The sequence below is a fragment of the Amblyomma maculatum genome, chromosome 9 (genome assembly GCF_055883805.1).
Source record: "Amblyomma maculatum isolate TAMU_Amacu chromosome 9, ASM5588380v1, whole genome shotgun sequence".
Classification (NCBI taxonomy): Eukaryota; Metazoa; Arthropoda; class Arachnida; order Ixodida; family Ixodidae; genus Amblyomma; species Amblyomma maculatum.
Genome location: NC_139352.1, coordinates 18,889,597 through 18,913,068, shown reverse-complemented (window position 1 = coordinate 18,913,068; position 23,472 = coordinate 18,889,597). Strand labels below are relative to the sequence as shown.

Genomic DNA, 23,472 nt, shown 5'->3' with positions numbered 1-23,472 from the left:
TTCGCATCTATCTAGCGAGCGCGCGCGCCGAGCTTAAGCAACACGTGATCATCACGATGACGAAGATTACGCGTTATGATCTCGATGAAGACGGTGATGAGCATAGCGGGCGCCGCGACGAGACCAGCGCGGCTCGACGAAACCGGTTGCAGTGGTAATGGCGCATGCGCAGTTGTGGCTCTGGTTGGGCACCGGGTAATGCGCTTCTGCTTTCGTAGTTTTAGCTACAGAAATCTGTAGTCTCGAGCGGGAATCTAACCACTTTACCTCCCATTCGCAGACGAGCGCGCAAAACAATAGTCCACGCTGGGTTCATGAGAAACCGATCGTAATTCTCCTTGTCAAGCTTGTGAAGCGTAATGATGATAGCAGCGGTTAAAGCAATGCTGTAGTTTGTGATAGTGGATTCTGAATTCGGATATGGGGTTTGCCCTTCGTAGTTTAAGAGTAGTGGCAATGATGAGTAGCGAGAGCAATGAGGCTGCAGTTAGTGACAATGATAATGGGGATAGTAGCAATGACAATGAGTGTGCATTTAGTGATATTGATGATGATAGTGATGATGCTAGAGATGGCAATGACGATGCAGTTAACAAAAACAGTCCTGTAAAGCGGATTTCACGATTTCCGTTCTAAGCAGACTTAGGCACAATATCCAACCTTTTCACAGGACTATGTGACAGCAATGTGTTCTGGATTCATTACTCATATATGAATTTGATGAATAACATGAAGTGCACAACCGGAGACAATGGCATTAAAATTATGTGAAAACAGGTGTTCGACACGTCCCTGGCTTCTTTGCTGGCTGTGCTGCATTTCTGTCAAAGGAGGCAATACAGAAAAAACAGTCTTGCGTGATGGTCGGCAGCAGCTATGGCGTAGTGGTCTAATGCGCTGAATAGAGAAGCCGATCAACTGCTGCGCGATAGAAACACACTCGTGGTCATAATCTGTTTCAGTTTATTTCAACGTTAAGAGTTCCGAACGAAGAAACATCGATGAAATTGCTGACTGCGCTTTCTAGCGGTAGCGCACTAAAACCCTAAGCATCACTTATTTTGACATTTCATCCCGCTTGCCTCTATTTTCGGCCTAGGAGAATTGGGCGATGTCTGTTGGTGAGAAGTTTGTTCTTCGTAACAATAGTATCAATATCCGTCTACTTGATGATCCTATGCACAATAATACTGCAGCATATTCAATGTGCTGTTTATCTGTTATGAGAGTCAATTCAAACGTGTGTTTGTTTTTTGTGCTGTGTGAACAATCGAGAAATAAAACTGGTAGCAGCTAGGGCCTCTCTTGATCAAATAAATTGTACAAATCCAATGTCATGGCTTCAACTTACACTTCTTCCATTTAAATATTCTCAGTTGCAGCGCAATCCTGCTGGATATTTTATCGCGATAGCGTTCAGGCTCGAATAACACCGAAAATCAGGCGTCGGCCTGATTTTTTGCGTAAACCACTGGAAATGCTGACAGTTGAAAGCTGCCAGCTGGCATCGCAGGGCACTGAATATTCGGTGGTTTGTGTGACTTTTTGATGCCGCATGATATCCCAAATTTGAGAGGGCCTGCCAACTCTGGTTGTTCACTTGAGGTGGCAGGATAGAAGGGGAATCAATCTTCCAGTGCTCTTGGATGCCGTGTCAGGTACGCTACTCCTTGTCCGCGCAGGAACGTTCATACGGCTTCATTAAAGCCGTATGAATATATGTGCGTTGGTATACACGTTTGCGTCTTACCCTTAAAGGCGAAGCCTAAGTGTCCCCCGTAATTGTTTTCAACATTTTTCACATTCTCATCGGAACGGTCCACTTAGGAACAATTAAAATGAGAATGATCTTCAAAACTTGAAAACTTACATAACCGCTTCACTTATGCCCACCGATCAAAAACTTGCACCAAGCTCTCTGTAAGTTTTGTGAACGGTTTGGGGTATTTCATGCTGTTCCACGACACATTTAATGCGCCAGCACTAAGACTAATCTCAACATTGCGCCGATGATTGCCTGTTTGTCTGGGCCTCATTAACCTTGAAATAAAATAAACCAAATCATTTAACGGCCACGAGTCGATAGCAATCTAGCGGATGGGTCAAGAGATCATCTTCACTGGCCACTGCATTAAACTTGAGCAGCCGAACGCACCGCGTGTTGAACGGCCAATCCCCCGCGCATTACACTGCATGCTGTCGTCGTCGTCAACTTACACAACGTAGCCCCGGCACACGCCCTCCTACCTGGAAACACTTCCGCCCCTACCAGCGCCCGTTATGTAGCCATCAGAGAAAAGCCAGAAGGACATGTCGAGGGTACCCAAAAGGACACTTTCACCGACTGTGAATAAATATATAGCACGAGCCTTCCGACTGAACCGCTGCAGGTGGCTGGAGGGACACAGAACGATGCCAAGGCACTTTAACATCCCGCACGCCACGTGCGAACCAGCACATGCCCACATTTCACTCTGCACGCGCACATCTACCCAAACCGCTAAAGCAATTGCAATCCAAAGAAGCCGCCAATCTAACTTACATGCTCTTCCATGGCATGTCCGCAACTGTCAGCACGACGCTGTAATATCCGTGCCATAAAGCAATGGGAGGAACTGATGAGCATACGCAGCTCTCGCCCTACCATGTAAGTGACGGTAGTGACCCTATTAGTGGTAGTGGCTTTTGCTCAGGGGTGACTCGGGATCATTTGCAGTAAGCCTCGTCCAATGTAGTAAAGATTGCCATGATTGAGAGTCACCTGTAGTCAATTTACTCAAGACTGGTATCAGGTGGGTAGGCAGAAGTGCACCAGTCGTGCCTATTTCCTAAGGACCACAAGTTGTAAGGCACCCGAAGGTCGTCTAAATGGCAGATGGTGCAGGAGGGATTTAAAAAGTAGTCACAAGAGCGCAGATGCATTTTCTAATTTACGTCGGCTAGGAGCACAGTCGCGTGTGTCTACACCCACGGAGTGAAGTGGGCTTAGCCAGAAATGTTCATGGCGGCAGAGGTACCGGAGGCAAACTGCCGAGACAGATATCCGAGGCGCTCAAGTTAACAAATAACTTGCATCGAGGTCTTCATACTGCGGAAATGGCGCTGGGTAGGAAGGCGTTGGGTCCGCCGATCGTTTGTGTCTTGAGCGCAGTGAAAGTGATGAGTTTTCTGTTTTCTTTGTGTCGCTGCTGTTCTCTTGTGTTTGTAATAGCGTGCACAAATAAAATAATGTGAGATTAGTTGGCTGGGCAGAAATTTTGGCAGAAAGATCTAAGAATGCGCGTCGCGTCTGGAGTGAAGTTGTTCTCTGTAACTTTGCTATCTTCGCGCAAGTATAAAAAGCAAGAAAACTAATATGAAAGTTATTGTATTCATCTTCAGAAGGAATTATAATGTGGTGCCATTATACTTCGAGGGTGTAATTGGCGATGTCGACTTATTACTAAAGTAATTTTGCTCGTGAACAGACTCCTAGATTTTTTAGCAAAACATTCTCCGTTACTTTTACAGACATTTCACGCAGTGCAGATTTTACTTCACTTGGCTAAATTTCTATTTGCCCTTCACGTTTTAAGACATCCCGATCTAGCTTCGAAAAGTACAAGAGCTGCCCGTTAAGGTGTCAAGGGCCTATTGTTTTCTTATGTTCCATTCCAATACAGGTCTGCTTTTTCTCCATTGAATTCGGGCAATGCATACCTTCTGCATATTTTACTTGGCATTCAGAGGTCATTCTTTCTGCGTCAAGGTTGTACCCATGCCTATCGATTTGCTTTCTAGCCTTATTCTGCCACAGTGAGTGAAATGCTTTCCTTATAAACATGCGAAAACTCCATATGCCTTACAATCCTCCTCTTTTAACTATAAAGCTTTGTCTTCTCTTGTATAAAAAAACCTAGAGTCACAATAACCTCAAACACATTTTTCATACTAAACTCATACAAAACTCTTACAAATCTCATATTATCTCATACAAATATCATTCAACTTATGAGAAATATATGAGATTATATGAGAGCTGTGTGAGGTGAGTTTTGTATGAGAAAGCTGTATCAGGTTATTGTAACTCATACAGATTTTTCGCTAGGGTCCCCCTCCTGTTATCGCTCCTCTGTAATCTCAGGCTCTCTTCATATAACATTTCACTCTGAGCCACCTGGGCTTCAAATGAGGCCGAGCTCATTTCCACCTGCACTGCCCGATTCGTGTTTTTCCGTGGGCAGGTAGTGCTAATCATCCAACTAATAACTGACCCATTTTTAACCGTGGCTGAACTTTCGCCCTTAAGGGCGCAACTGCTAACCCCACCAAAATAAATACTGGAACTATTATTCCCTTCTAAATGCCGCTCAGAACTTCATGCCTGCTGTATCCCTATAATGATCCAAGCTTGAATACCACCGCTTTTTATCGCCATTGCGCACCATGATGCTGTTTGCGCTTTTCTCTGCATTTCTCTCTCTTGTTTACCCAAACCGGAAGGTAATTGTTTTCTGCTAGCATATCTCATTATGTTGTATTGTAGACATATGATACGCAAAGCCGTAAAAGGTCATGCGACGTGACGTATTCGCACTAGACTTAATCCTAGGACGTCCCCATCTTATCCAAAAGAACTAACATTAATTATACTCGCTTAGCTGACATCATAAAAGCAACAAAAAGTTGTGTTGTTTATGAGTGTGTGATGCCTCTTGCATGCAATGTGACGAAAACAGATAATAGCTAACTGCCTGCGCATTTCCATTTCATACGTTCAATTCACCACGTTTCATGTAACGTAAATTTATTCATAAGAGCTGCGGCTTCTACGGGATGGAAGGCCAGATTTGTAAACAGCAGGCAGCACGTACGAAATGTGATAGAGAAGCCTGCTAGACGCACACGAAACGAACGTAAATGAAACCATTACAATGGAGCGCAGGGTGTCAAAACTGATATTGGAGCGCTTGATGGTGCTGCTCAAAATTGCGTTGTTATATTAATTGCTCTGTTTTATTAATTACTCTAGCTTATTAATTACTTTGCGACGCTGCGTCGGAGAAAATTTCGTCGCCTTTTGTTTTTTTTTCACGTTCAGCTTCTAATCGTAAACAAGGTGATCCGCCACGCGCTGTGAAAACTGGAGCCTGACTCAGTTCGCGCCCTATCCGGCCTGCAGACCTTTCCAAGCGATCATGTTTCTATAAAAAAGGTTACAACTAAACACTATTCCGCGTCTGCTGATAGTATATAGTCGCCAGGAATATGCTTTAAAGCCACTGAACTCGATTTGTTGTTTTTTTCTTCTTCTTCTTTCGAACTCTTGCATTTCATTTCATCGTTCAATGGAAGAAAAAAAATGTACTAAAATAGAGCTTGTCGCTTTGTTCAAACATTTTTTGTACTTCCGATTTGATACCATCTACAAGGGGAAGCAGTAACCAATTGCTATTCCTTCAATGTAGCTTGGCGCACTTCCGCTACTCTTTATTTAGCCAGACTTGGAAGCGTGTGCAAATAAAAAAATAAACACATAGAGCTTAACACAAAAACTGCAACCGCGACACGTCGGCTGCCTATATATTAGGCAGCACAGACATCACCTTCCAGGCATATGCACTACCGTTGTCATGGGCTCTTCTCTCTCGGGGTAAGCTTTAGTGTTCATAGAAAGGTTTGTTGCAATACCCTTTCAAGCAGAAAGATTAAGATTAGAAATGCGTGGGTTCGACCGACTAATTGAGAAAGGGGTTTTTGTTTTCGCTACTCACATGATCCTACTATTACGAACATATTAAGAAACATATAGAATAATAAGAGTAAACGACTCTCAGTCACCCAAAACGTGCACTGTGACTAAAAACTATATGTAAATGCTGCTTATCTTACGCAAAAGTTTGTCGAGCCAATATTTGTCCGCTAACGTCTTGAAAGTTCCTGCGCATTTCGGGCAAAGAGAGAGAGAGAGACAGAGTTAATAAGCAATTCTGATCCTTGTTTCGGGATGGATTTGTTTGTGAACCTGTTGTATTGCTTAAAAGGCACCGAAATCTCCTCGCCGTGACGTAAAATCATGCGGCATTTTGTTTCAAAGAAATCTCGTCAGTATGTTCTTTATTTTTTTTTTTGCACCTTTTTTGATAATTTATCGTCCCCAGCAATCCTCTCTCTGGGGAAAAAAAGTGACTTCTTCCTGTGTGGTGATACTTTATTTCCTGCTTATCGTTTCTCTTACAAAAATGAAGGACTACGACGGCTAAGATTTGATTGTTAATTGTGCCTGGGAAACTTCTCCAGAGTGCCATGTGCAACCTGTTTGGTCGGCATATCCGTTGCCAAGGTATATTTCTTCATCAACTATCCGAGAAACGCCAAACAGAGGAACAGGCAGCTTTTAAACTTTGGAATGCATGTCGCAGCACATGTACAGTGGGCAAATAAATACCAGCCTCATGAGAAATAATCATCAATAATATATGAGAAATTCAGTTATAATCTCTATCGCCATTCAATTTGTCTGCCGTAAACGCCCACCTGCTACAGTCTTTTATATTTGTCCCGTAAGATACCTCATTTGGTTTGACTATTTATCGGGCTTTTCTGTTCCACAGCAACGCAAAGGGCTGGGCATGCCATACATTGGTGGACACGATCATTTTAACGCGTCGTGTGTGTTGGAGTTTGTTAATTAATTATTCTAGTTATTTAATTATGTATTGACCCCCTCGAGCTAGAACTATACATATGGAATGTAGATATTGGTAAGTATATCAAGAACTAAACAATGCCAAATAACTGGCGTTGTTTGAGAAAGCCTTGTTTGGCCGACAGGGCGTGACATCGTAGGCGCACGTCCTCGGGCGAGTGAGACATTATCGCAACTTTCTAAACAGGTCAACGTTTATGAGTTCACCACACAGATCCTCATTACTATACAGAGTTTTGACGTCATTTCCCAAAAATCATGTCGTTACTCTGAATAAAAACAGATTACAAAGATATAACAATGTCAAACCTAAGTAGCGAAATTGAGAGCGGCGGCATGTCTTGCTCGACCCGCCTCGCTCCGTCTCTGTGCGGCAACATCTCGGCGAGCTACGTGCACTGAGTGATCGTATTCGACCTGTCGTCTTCGCAGCCTTCTGAGATGCAGAGAGTTCACGAGGCGTCTGTCCTGGATCATCCCTGCGACTGCTGTCGTTAAATTGTAGAGAGCTGTTCCTCGGCCTCACCTCTAGAAGCAGGACGCTATGCTCCAGCTGAAACATCAGATCCTGGACGACAAGACTATTTCCACCAAAGTCATTGACAGGGTCGCCCATTCCGCGATCCTGGCCGAAATCTTGTGCATGAAGCTCGGCGAAAGAGCCTATAAGTAAGTAAAATACTTTCTCAACGACAGAAAAGCGCTCCTCGTAACGGGAGGCATCAGGTTTGAGGAGCAAATTCTGGGATGCACCAGCACCCCGCAAGAAGTGGTTATTTCTCCCATGCTCTTCAACCTGGTAATGATTGGCCTTGCGCCGAATCTCGAAAAACTAGTAAACGCCAATCACACAATGTAAGCCGACGATATTACGATCTGGGTCAACTGCGGCAGCGACGGCCAGCTCGAACCTTCGCTGCAGAAAGCGAGACATGTCGTCGAAACCAAGATACTTTGTTGGGCGAGTTGGTGCTTATTCATTATTAATATAAACAGCGCGAACACGAAGACAAGGGACAAGATACAAGAAAGCCACAGTACAAGCGCTGACTCACAACTAAGCCTAAGCCCTTTACTCCAAGGCCAAGGAAAACAAACATGAAGAAAACGAAACAGTCACGTGAAACAACCCCTGGGTTCACCTGCTGCATAAAAAATAACTTAAAAAAAATCACTTAAAAAAGACACCTCTTTGCTTGAAAGAGCAAGAGAAGTCTTGCTGACACACTTATTGTCCGTTGAAATAAAATACGATTCCACTATCTCTCTCGTTATCTTCTCTTTGTGGCGATATCTTCATTCTGCACTCCTTATTCTCCTTTTTCATTAATGAAGAAGGAGAAGAAGAAGTGCACTCCTAAGTTTGACAGTGTTAAGATTTTATATCGCCACAAAGAGAAGATAACGAGAGAGATAGTGGAATCGTATTTTATTTCAACGGACAATAAGTGTGTCAGCAAGACTTCTGTTGCTCTTTCAAGCAAAGAGGTGTCTTTTTTAAGTGATTTTTTAAAGTAATTTTTTATGCAGCAGGTGAACCCAGGGGTTGTTTCACGTGACTGTTTCGTTTTCTTCATGTTTGTTTTTCTGGGCCTTGGAGTAAAGGGCTTAGGCTTAGTTGTGAGTCAGCGCTTGTACTGTAGCTTTCTTGTATCTTGTCCCTTGTCTTCGTGTTCGCGCTGTTTATATTAATAATGTCGTGGAAAAATGCATGAGTAATACCTGGCTCCACTGCTCGCTAAAGAAGTCGGAGCTCATGCTGTACCGCCCCACACAGAATTGTGACGACCACCCAGCGGATCAAAGGTGACAGAATACGAAGAAATCAGGTTAAACACGAGTGACAACGGAACCAGCCCCATCGCGAAAAAAATCAAAGTTCTAGGCATGATCATAGAATCCAACGGCGTAAACGGCGAGACGGTCAACGTCAGTAAGCCTACACACGACTACCAAAGAAATGACATCACTAAAGAGAGTCACTAATATGAGAAGTGGCATGAGGGAGGAGAGCCTGATACGCTCGTGTACTCACTCTTTCGTCATATGCCATAAAACCTACGTGGTAGCCTTTCACAATTGGTAACTACAGAGAGGAGAAGAATAAAGTAAACGCGATTATACGCAGGGTACACAAGACGGCGCTTGGACTGCCAGACTCGACTAGCACAGAGCTCGATCCTGCTACAATTAGGAATCCACAACACGTTGGACGAATTTGCAGAAGCGCAGCACATATCGCAGCTAGAAAGAGTGACGACCACCGTAGCTGGACGACGCATACTCAAGCGGCTTGGCATTGGCTGCCACTGTCAACACAGTGAGAAAGAAATAATCACGCGGCGCGTCAGCGACGACATCCGAGTCGCAAAAGTCCCGAGAAACGTACACCCGACGTATACAATCAATGCAGAAGCCAGGCCAGAGCCGTGGTCCTGCTGCGGAACTACGGAGGAAAAGCGAGGGAATCACGCTTCGTGGACGCTGCCGAGTATCAAGACGATCGGCAATACGCTGTCGCGGTTATGGACACTGCCGGAACGCTTGTCCACAGCGCCAGCGTAAAATCTCGACACGCCGAAGTGGCCCAAGAATTAGCAATCGCACTTGCCATATCTGGTCCCGATTGTGGGGACGTTGTCAGCTACTCGCGCATGGCCATAAAGAATTACGCCAAGGGGAGAATATCCGTGGAAGCCTGCCGAATAATCAGTGACCTGAAACTCATCGGACAGTAAGCTCGAGCTAATGTGGTTCCCGGCACATGTGGAGAACGTCTCTCCGCATCTTACCAACCTCAACGAAGTCGCTCACTTCGTCGCACGAGGTCTCGCTTACCATGCCCGAGAGGGTCACGACGAAGAAGGAGGAAATGGAGGCTGGCGAGCTTCAATGACAACCAAAGCTTTCTACGGGGCCCGCGGGACCTTCCTTCTGCGTAGCAGAAAACTATGCAGAGCTCAGGACATCGTCTGGAGGCAATTACAAGCAAATGCATACCCTAACCCGCTGCAGCACAACAGGATTTGCACCGAAATATATGACACCAACAAATGCAAGGTCTGCAAGCCAAACATAGCAGCACTTAAGCGCATACTCTGAGAATGCAAGGCACAACTGACAGGTGTCAATCTCGAAGCTCTTTCTCGTCGAGGTTGTCCGCCGCTCTGCGCAGCTCCAGCCTCAAAGACCAATTCTGGGCCATCCAACAGGCCCCCGTAGAGGCGAAGAGACAAAATCTAGACGTTTCCACGTGGGAGACCTAGGCCCGGTCGCGTTAGACCCTGTCGAACCCCAAATCTCAACCTCCTTCCCCTGTTGCTGGCACTGGTTAAGAGGCAGCGGAGGCTGTCTAGACAGATGGAGAGCCACCGCTCCAGCGTAGCTGCGGTTGAGTGACGTCATGGTTGTCGCGTGGCTAGGCAGAGGCGAGCGCCTGATTACCTCGGTTTTGGCGGCAGTGGTTGAGTGACATTATAGCTGTCACGTGCTTTCTGCTCGGTTCACTAATAAACACACGCTCATGACGTACACTGTGAAGAAACTACGGAGCGAAGCAGCAAAAGCTTTCGCTTTGAAGAACTCTGCAGAAAAAAAAAAAAAGATGGCCCATCCGGGCGGACTTCCCTTCATGCAGTGTGGAGCGTTTACTCAGTTCGTAATAATGTTGTCTTTAGGCGATCAACTCACCGCATAGATAGCGGTAAAGAAAACAATAAATAAAATAAAGAAAAAGGGAGAGAGTGTGTTTCCGAAAGAACATTGATAGAGGACCCCAGGCCACTGAGAGGACCCTTTAACGTTGCCGCGTTCTTAGCTGAAGCCGGAACTTAGGTGTTCCTCTAATTTTGATATGCATTCTCCAGCGAGAATCTCCCTTTGATGAAGGCTTCTCCTAATTCCGAGCTTACGGAAACAAGTAAGCAATGCACTAGTAGCTGTAACATTGGGCACATTAATGAGCTGGGCAGCTTACTGATGAGTGGGCGTCGCGTACAAATAAAAGCAAGTGGTATTATTGCAAGATCATTGGCAACGGGTTGCACAGCAGCGTTTTGGTCGACCAGGAATTGCAGTGGATTAATAGCTCATAACTACGGGAAGCAATATAAGATATTCAGAAGACAAGCACAAAAGAGAAGGATGGCACATGGCAAGCGCTGACCGCATCCTTTCTTTTTTCCTGTAAACATAGATAGGGACTCGAATATTTAGGCTACTTCCTGCTGAGTACATAACATTTGTTTGTTGTCTGAAATAAAGTGATCTAGCTAGACAACTTCAAGATACAATCTACAACTAGAAGCAAACTGCACAATTTCGCTGGTATTTTTTATAATCTCGTCCTAAGCAGTGCAAGCTCGTCTTCAGCGGCAGAAGTGCCCTATTTTATTAAATGGCTCGCAAAGTTACGTCAGCCCTGCCATCTCCTTTGCGGCCAACATATTTCGTTATTTCTGAACGTCCTAAACTAAAGAAAAACATGACCTTAGCTAAACCAAGCTTCGAGAAGTGGATGTCGTCGTGTCGTCTCCGCTGCATTGTGTCGTCTCCGCTGCATTAAGTTATCGTAATGAGGCTGAAATCCTGGCCGTTATGCAGTTGCAAAGCCTATCCGCCCGCATAAAAGTGCACTGGCACTGACGTTGAGATCCAAAAGCAGGAATCAATCTTCCCATGTGAAAACGCCCTTATTTCTTTCAGCTTAGCGCGCAGGTGTAGAATCCATGTTCCCATTCAGAGTTTCGTTTCCCATTCAAACTAACCAGCATATGCACATCGTAAATCGTCTGTGACCTAAATCTCAAAACTTTTGGTGCGTTTTTCACTGCTTAAAAACATTTACAAAATGTATAATCACCGGAAGCAGAATTGAACGGCCCAAAAATGGGTTATTTTCTTGGGCTCTCTAACTAGTGTTTAGAAGCACTAAGGACCATACACGAGCACGTTTCCACGATATATTGCAAAACTGCATTAACGCGCCATTTGAGTTAACCAGTTGAAGTCTGAAGTTCAGTTATTATTGAACAGTGGTAACGACGGCATTTTTCCTAACGCCAATGAACAAGCTAAACATCAAGCAATTGCAGAAGGGTGGTATAAGTTTTTGATTGCCACATATACTCATCCGTAATGTTCTAAGCCAGATACACTTGAAATAAGTTGGGGATTTAAAACGGAATCCTTTGATTGGGCTGCTAAGGGAGCGGGGTATCCTATACAGAATTGCGCATTGATCGTAGGAGTTAAGCGTTCATGCATTCACGCTCAGGGTTATTCGCTGCATATTAATGTGAACTCGCTATTTCGAGCTCTCCACAAGCTATATACTACGAACTTGAACTTAAGCGTTGGCTGCAGCTACTTGAAAGATATGTTCCTACTAACAGTTACCGATTCTCTGCTCTTTATAACCCTAACCGACCGACTGTAACGTATCTCGGCTACTGTCTAACGGCCTTTGAAGCTTGTCTCTCGTTCCAGCCGAATGGGTGGCTACGTATTTATTCGTATTATGTACGCTTACTACAGTATCAAAAACAAAGGGCAGGATACGGACCTAAATCGGTTATCTGAGCTCGCGCCGCCCCTTCATGCCTCCTTACAAAAGCAGCGTGCATTATTTCGCGCCAGCAGGAGGATCGAGACTAACCCTAAACGAATATTTTGGTTTTTGTTAGAGAGCCAATTTATTAGTTATTAATTTAGGTGTGATATACTCAGACATATAGGTAATTTTAAGCAAGAGAGCGACAGTGCACAAAACAATACCAGTGATCATGGCACCACAGAACGAAAAAATTTCAGCAAATAGAGTAGATGTAGCCTGTGTTAACTCTTGCTTGTTTTGTATATTTATCCCCTAATTATGTAAACTAGATTGCAGTGATATTTCGACCAGTCCTTATCAGCAGATTGTGCACGAGCTCTGCTAGTGTGTTAAAACAGTCATGCGGCTCGAATTAAATCTCAAAGCGTTAGGTCCACTGTAATGCCACGAAAAGGTATTTTTCATTTAAAATTCATGACCACTTTAAGGAAAACTTTCCGTCAGACTTCTCAATATGTTTCTGCGTGAACAAGAAACAAAAAACTAGCTGAAACTTGAAGGTAGTTTCTAGCAACGCAGAAATATCATTCGCCATATACCTTTCTAAAGAGTTATTCGGTAATACACCGTGTCTTACTTTATTAGGCCGCTCTGATTTGTTCCTTGTTGAACGCCGAATTTTTTTAGTAACTACACAGCTACATGGCATCATCGTTCACCGGTTCGCCAAACCTGGAAAGATACCAAGTGCGAAGATATCAAGTGGTTTTAGTTCATGCCAACGCCTGTAATATTACATGTGAAAACTAGCCACAGAAGCTCTGGGAAGACTTACTGAACAGTTCATTAATAAACGATGAAATAGAAGAGGCCTAAAACAATGAGTGCTCTTCATGAACCCTTTTACATGCCTCAACTATTTGCAATCCTCGCGAAATTGCAGGGGAGTAGCGAATAATGCCAGATGGATTCGTTTCTTTGCCCGACTTCCCATATAACAGTACCAACTTTCAATCCTGTATATTGACTCTGCCAAGAACAATACAAAAACTTTTAGCAAGCAAATAAGGCGTCTCTTAATATCACCTTTCGTACACTATATAACGAAATGCAAGAATGATTGCATGCATTTACCTCTGCCTTGAAATGGTATCCAATTTCACATTATTATTCTTCTGGCATGCGTTTACATTAACTGGCACGAAGTTCCTATAAGGCATATTGGTCCTCTATGCGGTTTCAGGACGTTCATCATCTTGCTGGCCGCGCTTCTGGTTGTTGTGTCATCTGCGGCATCAGACTTCAGTGCCAGAGATGTGGACGCCGCCATGGAAAGAGCTCACGAAACACTTCGAGCAGAGAGAGCTGCCTTACTGCACGCGGCACGCAGCCGTAGAGATGTTTCCGGTAAGCTTCACAGACAGCGACAAAACATTCCGCATACTGTTGTCTGATCTGTGGATGTAAATATGGATGTCAAGCCTTTGGGACATCATTCACGTTTTGAGTACCGTGGCAGTGTTCTTCGGGCTGCAGTGAAGATCCAGAACCTTAAAAAAAGAAGGAAAAGGGTCCGTTTTTAATTTACCCAGCGCGAACAAGAAGACAAAGGACAAGCTAAAAGGAAGCCACAGTACAAGCGCTTGTACTGTGGCTTCCTTTTATCTTGTCCTTTATCTTCTTGTTCGCGCTGGTTAAATTAATAATGAATGTGTACCAACTCGCCCAACAAAGTATCTTGGAAAAGATCCGTTTTTTTTTTTTTTTCAAAACGTTTGCCAGTGCATAGAGCACGTAATCAAGGGTCAAAAAGAAAGTTGAGTGATGTTGACATTGCAGGCAATGAGCACAATGAACGCGATTACGTCGGCGATACTGGTCACGTGCAGAAAGATGCAGCTGATACAGGCTTCTCTTTGAGATCCCTACCACACTTCCGAACCCTCTATTTTGTTACGTTTCCTTGATTTTAAAAGATTTTAAATTGGAGGGTTATCACAACTCCGTCTCAGGGTCGAGCAACAAAAACAAAGGGAAACATCTGGGTATTATACACGGGCTTGGCAAGTGCTTTAACTCTTCGTGAAAAATAGTCTTCTCATTTTTTGCATGGTATATGCAAATGTTGCCGAATTGAAATCAGCACTACGAAGATTACCATTCCAGTCAGCGTTGTAGTACCCATGACAGTATTACTGACAGGTTCCTAAAAGAATAAAATTTCGTAAAATATTTGGCGAGATTATCACGAATGGCTGCCAGAAAGAATACATCAACGTCTGCCTAAAGTAATTAATAAAATAAAACAATAAGAGCACTGAGGCCTCTAGAAGCATTAATGAATAGCTCATGAATAATGTAGAAAACGTAGAGAAGAACGAAAATAAGCTTTAGTGCCGCTGTCAAAAACACTAAGGCATATGGAAATGAAATGTGGACATGACGTAGTGTCGAGTAGAGTGACATCAAGAGAGGAGACGCAGTTTGGGCTCTGTGCTCACCTGAACGTCCATCATAGATTCTTCAGCCACGTATCATGTGAGCTGGCATTACCAACACTCGAAAGTATAGGGCTTTTTGAGACAACTTTCTGGCGAGAGCAAGTGCACGGGTAAAAGTAATCTAGAATGCCACGAAGAGATCGTATCTCTTTCCTGAACTTCCAATTATTCCCCCCAAGCTTCTTATCACGTCACTCTTCTCTCAGGGCAAGTATACGTCTTCATTTGACATCTACGAACGGTTTCTCTCATCGGCTGTAGTTGGTGCAGGTTATTGTGATACATGGCGGCACAAAGTCCTGTCAGTGAGCCGAAAAAGTTAAAAGAATGGGCATAATTAGCCTATTCACAGTGAACAATTCTTCTGCCGTGTCTATAACGTCTTTCGTGATGACGTGTTTCGCGGCACTGGAGGTAAGTTATTCTCCCAAGATATCGTGACAAATCTAATTTTCTATACCTTTAACGTGGCCTCGCAAAAGGCTCCATAATGCAGAAAAATCTGGCGTCGACGCAGTAATTAAAAACTCGTAAGCATGCCAATGTCAGATGGTTGGTGACATGCTGAAGCACTGATTGGTCGACGGTTTGTCTGACGTCATGAGAGATTTGCAGTCACGAGAGCACATGAAATAACCAAGTTCTCAGGAGCTACCAGCTCGGACAGCAACTTTTGAGATGGGTGCAGTAGATGACAACCGCAACTCTTGGGTCCCTTGGATACCGAGTCAGACATGATAACCTAGGCCACGTGAGTACGCTTGTACGGCTTGATCGAAGTGTGGCTTTATACATGTGGCATGTGGTATTTCACATAATGTGGAAGCGCATAAACGTGAAATAATAGAAAAACAAATTACTCGATTAGTCTTGAAACTAGCAGGAAAGTGCTTGCAAGCGAATGACGATTCGCAATGGGAGTCGCAAACCGGAGCCATTAACTTTGTCGCGTCGTACTCTGAACTGCTTAAGAATCCTCCAAATTTTGTTGCCCTCGTAAAATGTGCTGGTGGGTTGAAATTGAAATCGTAACGACGTCCTGCGTGACGTGAAACTTTCAGAAGGAGGTCGAGCAGCAGGCTGCCCCTATGCTTCGATGCGTCACCAGCACAGCCGCCGAGCCACCAAAGAAGCAGCCGAACACTCCGAGGTCGCCAGACTCTTCGAGGAGACCACTAGGGAGCTGCTCAGAAGGTATCCTGACGATACACTTTGAGGTTCTGCTGTCGGTTCTTTCACGGAAATCTAAACGATCGTAGCTGCGACTCTTTTTTTACTTTCGCTAAAATGTCAAATGCACGCAAGAAGTGGCGGTCAGGAATATAGGCTGCAGATAGTGCATGGTCCAATCATTACTTGAGCGTCATTATTAATATCCATGTACGTCGCTGCAGATGCTCGTTCATGTTCACAGCGCGTCCCGGTTGTTTGCTTTAGCGGTGAGCGTGTTCAAGGATCATGCGTCACGGTTTCCTCAAAGTGAACCTGAGCCTTTCGTTTTACTGGCGGTTTCTTTATTATTTTGTACTTAATATTAGGACCCAATAACAGCAAGTGCTGGAAGAAATCATATATACGGAATAGGTAGATTGGACACACAAATCGAATGGCTTTTCAAAGCCTTTACTGTGGACGATGCTAACGCAATATAGTAATTAGGAGGGTAGTCCTTACGGCATTATTAAATTTGCATAACTTTAATAACCAACTGCAATTACGAGGCAACGCCGAGAAGTCCGTGGAGTCCTTAAGTACGGTTTTCTGAGACACATCCTAGTTTTGAGATAGCAATTAAACTTTGCAGAGTGATTCTATGCAGATGCTCATTAGATTGGTCTGAACTACCCGTGAGTAGCAGAATTTTTCTTTAGAAATCGTTTATACCGAGCAGCTGGAGTTGCTATATGATGGCAAGTAGATCCGTTCCTTTTTTTTTACGATAATTGTGAAAAAAAACTGCATAATATTGCACGCTGCTGCCCTGAGCATATTAAAAAATCTTCCAGAGCATAGAAAAATTTTGCTTCTTAACTTTGTCCTGTCTTACAATGAGTAGTTAAAGAATACTAAAGAAAACCGATGACTGTGTTCTTGAAAATAAATATCAGAAGACTACAAAGATATCCAAAGAGTATCTGTGGCTATACCGATTGTTAGCAATCAGACTTGGAATAAACAAAGAAATGCTCAATAACGCTTCTCCAACATGCCCGCAATTCCCGGCTATATAGTAAATTGACATAAACATAGTTTTGACCGATCTCGGTTCAACTCAAAATATGTTTTCGGGGCTGTTACCCGATGAAATGGCGCGGTGAATACAGTGTGCAGAAAGACAGGCTGTTGGTTATGTGAACGTTTGACTAAAGCATCAGATCAACTGCCGCAATGATGATATAGTGTTGCGCTACTCGCTCTACTCATATTGCCGTTAATTTAAAACGCGCGCAGATCCGTGGAAGAGTGCACAAGATATCACAAAATGAAGTCTATACGGCCCTTCTAACAATGATGCCCTATAAGAGGCAGCGTGTAGTTGCAAGCGGCGGCTAATAAAAAAGCACTGCATTTTTACGAACAATGAGGTTATGAACTGCAGTCTCGGCGACTCGAACGAGGAATCCTGGAGGGAGGAGGAGGTTGAGAGACTGGAAGCAGCGAACCTCAGCACTACCGCTCTGTCCGGCTTCTGTCCGCTGACGAACGTCACGTGCAACGCAACTAGGAAGTATCGTGAAGCCGACGGCAGGTGCAACAATCTGCAGAACCCTGGATGGGGATCGGCTGGTTCCTGCATGAACCGGTTGCTTCCCGCAGCTTATCAGGACGGTAAGCGGGCTAACCCTGTTTCCAGTCGACAGGGCGATACAGTAAATCTTCTAAATGTCACAGCTCCCGCAAGCTTGAACATTGGCTGGCAGTTCAGAAGCGCGGCACGTGCAGCGGATACTTCGTGAAACGGCTTGTGTAATCACGACTAAGGACTAAAGGGCCAATATGACGAGTGTTACTTCAAGTGTTCATATCCCGCTGCTGACTATATTTTAGCAAAAAAAAAAAGTGTGCATATGTGATACACTTGCAATCGCTTTAAACCGATCTAGACCCCAATTTTCATTTCACGTTTCATTATTCAAATCATTTCATGGATCCCCACGTAAAATCCACGTAAGACCTATAAGCACTTCATAATTAAATTTGTTGTTTTATGCCGTTTCGAATTAGTTTTCAACATTTTATGCAGGGCTGTGACGTGTAGTCGATGCTTGCGCCCAATGAGGCACGAAGACCCTTCGCTATACTCGAAGACTTTTAATTCCCTACAAGACATAAGCAAGGCTGTTTCACTGGTTGGAGTGGCAGCATAAGGCCGCATTAGCAGTTACATTGCCGCTTTGCTCGTATCTCTAGTCACCTAATTCTAACTTGACGTCAGAGTTATCGTTCATTTCCTGAAAACAGAAGCGGAGTGACGAAAATTAAATAATAATTGTTTAATGGCTGCGGGCGAATACACGCAGTAATTCATGAAAACTAATGTCGACTTTATCATTTGCCCGAAGAAAACATGATTGCAAGTATTTGGTTTATCTACTCAGAAAAGAAATATGCTTTATAAATCGTGTTATAAACGGAGACATACATTGTTGCTTCTCATCCGATGCTACGCTCTCCAGGATGTGACAGGCGTGTAGGAGCACATCATTATAGTGCGCGCCGTTTTTTATTGGCACGCACCCCACTTAACGACGTAATGCTGCTAAGAGCTTGTGGAACAGAGCATAGATTTGTCTTCTCTAATTAGTCCTGTCTGTAAACAATAATTATAAAGAAAATTTGTATGAAATTGTTTGCTATTATTATCCCATGATAGCGTATGGCCATAGAAGAAAAGTTAACGAGAGTACAGTGTGAGGTTTCTCATCGCAGTTAGGGTGCCGTCGCCACCTTCTGCACGAAGCAGATGCGGCCTTTGTCGATACCTGAAACGATGCGTAGTTACAAAACATGTCGAAAGGCGTTTCTTTGTCGCATGAATGCTCACGTCATATTTATAGATACAGGAAAATGCGCGATGGCTCTCTTACTTTGGGTGGAGAGCTTGGTGTAGGGTTGATACAGACAGAATAATAAAGAGACATACGATCGCACTTCTCGTTCTTTCGTGAATTGTAGGTCAGAATAGGCTATTTCAATTCGTGGTTACAATTAGTCACACAACGTTTCCTTTAAGGTAGGATCTTTAGTAATTATCAGGAGAGCGAAACATGTATAACGCCCTCCTCAAATACAGTATGAATATATAAATATAACTGACCTACGATGGCCTTCTCCTGTCCGTCATTTATATAAAATCAACAACATAACTCGACTCGTACAGGCAACCGACCCGACAGCCAAGCCACCCTGCGCAAAACTACCCCTTCCCCATAAAAATTGTCATCCTACAGGACCCAAACAGGGGACCTACCAGCAAACATATTCTTCTGAAAATTTAGCTCATCGAAGTCCTTTCTAATCTAACTGAGATTCCATCCACGTGGTTTCCATGGCTATTATTGGTTTCGAGGCACCGTAGATGGAAAATTTACAGATGTTACCTCAGCGTCTCGTTTTTTTTTTTTTTTTTCTGCTGCTGATTCATTTGATTGATAGTTCATCTTGCCAATATTACAAGGCTTCTCAAAACTGGTATGTATAAATATACCCTGTGTACGACTTTTTCGATATCAGACCTTTCTATTTTAGAAACGTATTTCCTTATAAGACCTAACATAATTTCACATAGATACTTGTGTTTCTTGCATCCAATTTTGCATGGTCGTCTCTTACATAACGCTGCCTTACTGCACACAGGAGTGAGCTCGCCGCGGGTCGCCGCCAATGGCAGCGCGCTTCCAAACGCGCGCAGGATATCTTACATCATCCACCCAAATGTGAGCCACCCGGCGACAAACATCACGCACTTCGTGATGCAGTTCGGCCAGTTTCTGGACCATGACTTTGCCCTGGCGCCGCTCATGCCTGACCCGGGGGAGATCATCAACCTAGGAAGTGAGTGACGTTATCTGTGCACAAGGGCTTCTACCAATGCGAACTGCTAAAGAGATTACCATTTTAAGGCGAAAGCCTCTCTTGGCTCATGCATGCCGTGTACAGATAGGGTGACGAGAAAACGTCCATCCTGCCACTTAAGAGAAAATAAATCTGTCGTCTCGGCCGACAAATTACGAGGGACTTTAACGAATAAAGCAGCGAAAGACGAAAGCCTGAGTGCCGCATTCTGCTACACAACTGACACTAGTGAGTAATTGTTTAGCCAATTATAATCAATTAATTACTAATTAGATAGGTAATTGATTACTTACTTAAAATATTTAGTCATTATTAACAAATTAATGAAATGCCTAATTAGTCATTGATTAGTGATTGACCATTGATTGCCATATGACCGTATAAGGCATGCATTCACGCATACTGTAGTGGTGCTCTGTGATTTGTCGAGACTTCTATGACGTCATCCCGCCTCGGCCAATGAGAGCCGCCGAAAAAGCGGGACACATTTTATCCACGACAGCATGAGCCATTAAAGGCTTTCGCCTTAAAACCACTATCCCGCCGATTCCCAACAGAGCGCGCAAACCACTACTCTACGCCGGGCTCGTGTGAAATAGAGCGTAGTTCTCCTTGTCTAGCGTAAGGATGCAAATAGCGATGAAAATGATGCTGCAGTTAGTGACAGTAATAATGATGAGAGTAGTGCTGACAGCGACGCTGGAGTTAGTTGTAATGACAGTTATGATAGCACCGATAACAATGACGATGCATTTAGTTTATGATGATAATGATTAGATAGCGATAGTGATGATGATAGTACTGATGACATTGACAAAAACAGTCGTGTAAAGTGGCTTTCGTCATACCCGCTCCTTTGCTGACTTTAGCGCAGTTTGTAGCCTTTTTTTTTGTTTAAATGAAGACAGAGCTTAATAAATAGGGCTTAATTATAAATAGTCTTACTGATTGGTTTCCGATTCAGAAAGGGGTGAGGCAAGGCTGCATACTGTCGCCCTGCCTATTTAACCTATATGCAGAGTTCATCATGAGGAAGGCCGGTCAGGACGAGTCTTCAGCTGGAGTGAAGATCGCTGGAAAACGCATCAACAACCTTAGATATGCGGATGATACCACTTTAATGGCAGAAAGTGAAGTGGATCTCAAGAGACTTCTGATGCGCGTACAAGAAGAGAGTGAGAAGTTTGGGCTTAAACTGAACATTAAAAAGACGAAGATCATGGCGTCTTGCCCTATCAAGTCCTGGAGCATCAATGGACAAGAAGTGGAAGCTGTGACAGATTTTCTGTTCTTGGGCGCCAAGATTACCTCGGAAGGAGACTGCAGCCATGAAATTAGGAGACGCCTGCTTCTGGGAAAGAGAGCAATGGTTAGCCTTGACCGCCTAGTAAAGAGCAGAGACATTAGTCTGCCAACCAAGATCCGTATAACCCGTGCTATGGTCTTTCCAGTTGTGATGTATGGATGCGAGAGTTGGACTGTGAAAAAGGCTGACCACCGAAGAATTGACGCGTTTGAATTGTGGTGCTGGCGAAGACTTTTAAGAGTTCCTTGGACTGCCAGAAGATCAAATCAGTCGATATTGTCGACCATAAACCCTGACTGCTCATTGGAGTGTCAAATTCTAAAGTTAAAGCTCAGCTACTTTGGTCATCTGATGAGAAGAGAGGAGTCGCTGGAGAAAGATTTGATGTTGGGAAAGGTTGAGGGTCGCCGGAGAAGGGGTAGGCAGCGAACGCGATGATTAGATGCCATTCTCGAGGCATTGCAGATGAAGCTATGTGATGTTAAGAAGATAGTGAGAGACCGGAAAGCGTGGCGTGACATGGTCCATAGGGTCACGAAGAGTCGGACACGACTGAATGCCTGAACTGAACTGAATTATAAATAATTAGCTTTTCTTGGCTAAGCAGCGCCAATGACTAGTTCTAGTCTTGGCGACTTTATCCACTTAATATAACAAGGAGGATTCAGAGAAACTAAGGGGAAATTCCATCAATAAGGGGAAATTCCATCAGCCATAGCAACAAGGAAGGCCTCACACAGGTGTAAGGTACCAGGCCGGTAAATATTAGAATGGCCTCTGTTTTACGCATTTTCACAAAAATTGAAGACCGAGATCATAGTGTATGCTTTCACATACATCTATATTCTGAACATGTCCTTGTGATGCAACCATGAAAAGTGTGGCAGAAGGACTACAAGAACAAAACGCCGTATTCTTCTTATAGGTACTGTGGGATATTCTTAGGGAGGAGATACCGGACGCGGGTTATGCCGGCCTAATGTCTCCCTCACTCCCCACCCCTCCCCACGTCCCACCTCCCCATCCGCCGGACGCCAAGAGTGCCTACTCGGTATTGCGTACTGCAGATACTCCGCTCATATATGGCCATCTGAGGTAGCCTTGCTCCCACATTTTCGTCAATGTCGAATCAGCCCATCAAAAGAAAACTTACTTCTATGGAACCTTGGAACCTTATTACCTCTGGGCTATACTTGATTGTGCAGTTCAGCTTAATGAAAGCGCTGCAATACCAATAAATAAAACGTATGAGTATCAAGTCCCTGTTATCAATGCTTGGTTAACAAAACGGCGGGGTAAACGCTCCGTATCTTTATGCGTAGCTTAAATCATTTTGTTTTCTTTTTCCTTTCAGCACAAAAAAAACTGTACCGTTGCACTGAGACCATTCCGGCAGCAATTCCCTTCAGTGCGGCTCAGTAGGCAGTCATTGTTTATTTAAACAGCGCGAACAGGACAATATACGAGGAAGCCACAATACAAGCGCTGACTCGCAACTCAGCCTAAGCCTTTACTCCAAGGCCCAGATAACAACAAACATGAAGAAAACGAAGCAATCATGTGAAACGACCCCTGGGTTCACCTGCTACATAAAAAGTTACTCAAAAAAGAAATATGTTTGCTTGAAAGAGTGTTCTCATTTCGGACTACTGTGGGATACCACAGGGTGACAAACTGGATTCCAAGGGAAGGAAAGCGTAGCAGGGTGCTTCAGAAAGTCAGGTGGGCGGATGAGGTCAAGAAGTTCGCAGGGGTCAAGTGGATGCAGCTAGCACAGAACCGGGTTAAGTGGAGAAATATGGGAGAGGCCTTCGCCCTGCAGTGGGTATAGTCAGGCTGATGATGATGATGATGTGACACCACCGGCAAGACACGCGTGCCGTATGCTCAAATTGTTACAGTTGCAGCGCCGCAAATGACGAAAATCCGGGATATTGTGGTTCATGTGGTAGCCACAAATATTAAATGGGATCAAGGGCCCCTTACCACTTTTGACGTTACTAGCTATGACAAAACATGGAATAAAGAAGGCCACAGAGGTTACCCGGTGGATAGTTTTTGGTTCCTCACACCATAGTGGGCAAAGGAAACAAGATGTTTCCTTCACCTTCAGAAAGAGACGAAAAAAGAGACAACGAGCGGGGAATGGAGGAATTAGTTATGAGTGATCAGCTAATGATGAATGCGCGACAAGAAGTATGGCTTGTTTCTGAACCAAGACAATTTAAGTGAACTCAGCATCGCCTGGATAGCTTATTGAGCTTGATATTGGCATGTCTACAATCCAGATATTTTGTGCTCCATCGGTAGGTGAGGCCGGAGGTAATGAATTGGAGCATAAGCTTTC

At 44.1% G+C, this 23,472-nt stretch overlaps 1 protein-coding gene across 1 annotated transcript in view; it reads left to right on the top strand.

Moving 5' to 3' along the window:
* Positions 1–7,232: 7,232 nt before the first annotated feature.
* The window catches only part of LOC146178498 (salivary peroxidase/catechol oxidase-like), a 36,443-nt gene continuing 20,203 nt past the window's right edge, over positions 7,233–23,472 (top strand). Inside the window, exons 1-6 of the mRNA XM_084579986.1 lie at positions 7,233–7,357; positions 9,102–9,422; positions 13,486–13,649; positions 15,805–15,937; positions 17,343–17,572; positions 19,601–19,798. Coding sequence (XP_084436112.1) covers positions 7,233–7,357; positions 9,102–9,422; positions 13,486–13,649; positions 15,805–15,937; positions 17,343–17,572; positions 19,601–19,798 — 1,171 coding nt within the window. The remainder of the gene's footprint in view (positions 7,358–9,101; positions 9,423–13,485; positions 13,650–15,804; positions 15,938–17,342; positions 17,573–19,600; positions 19,799–23,472) is intronic.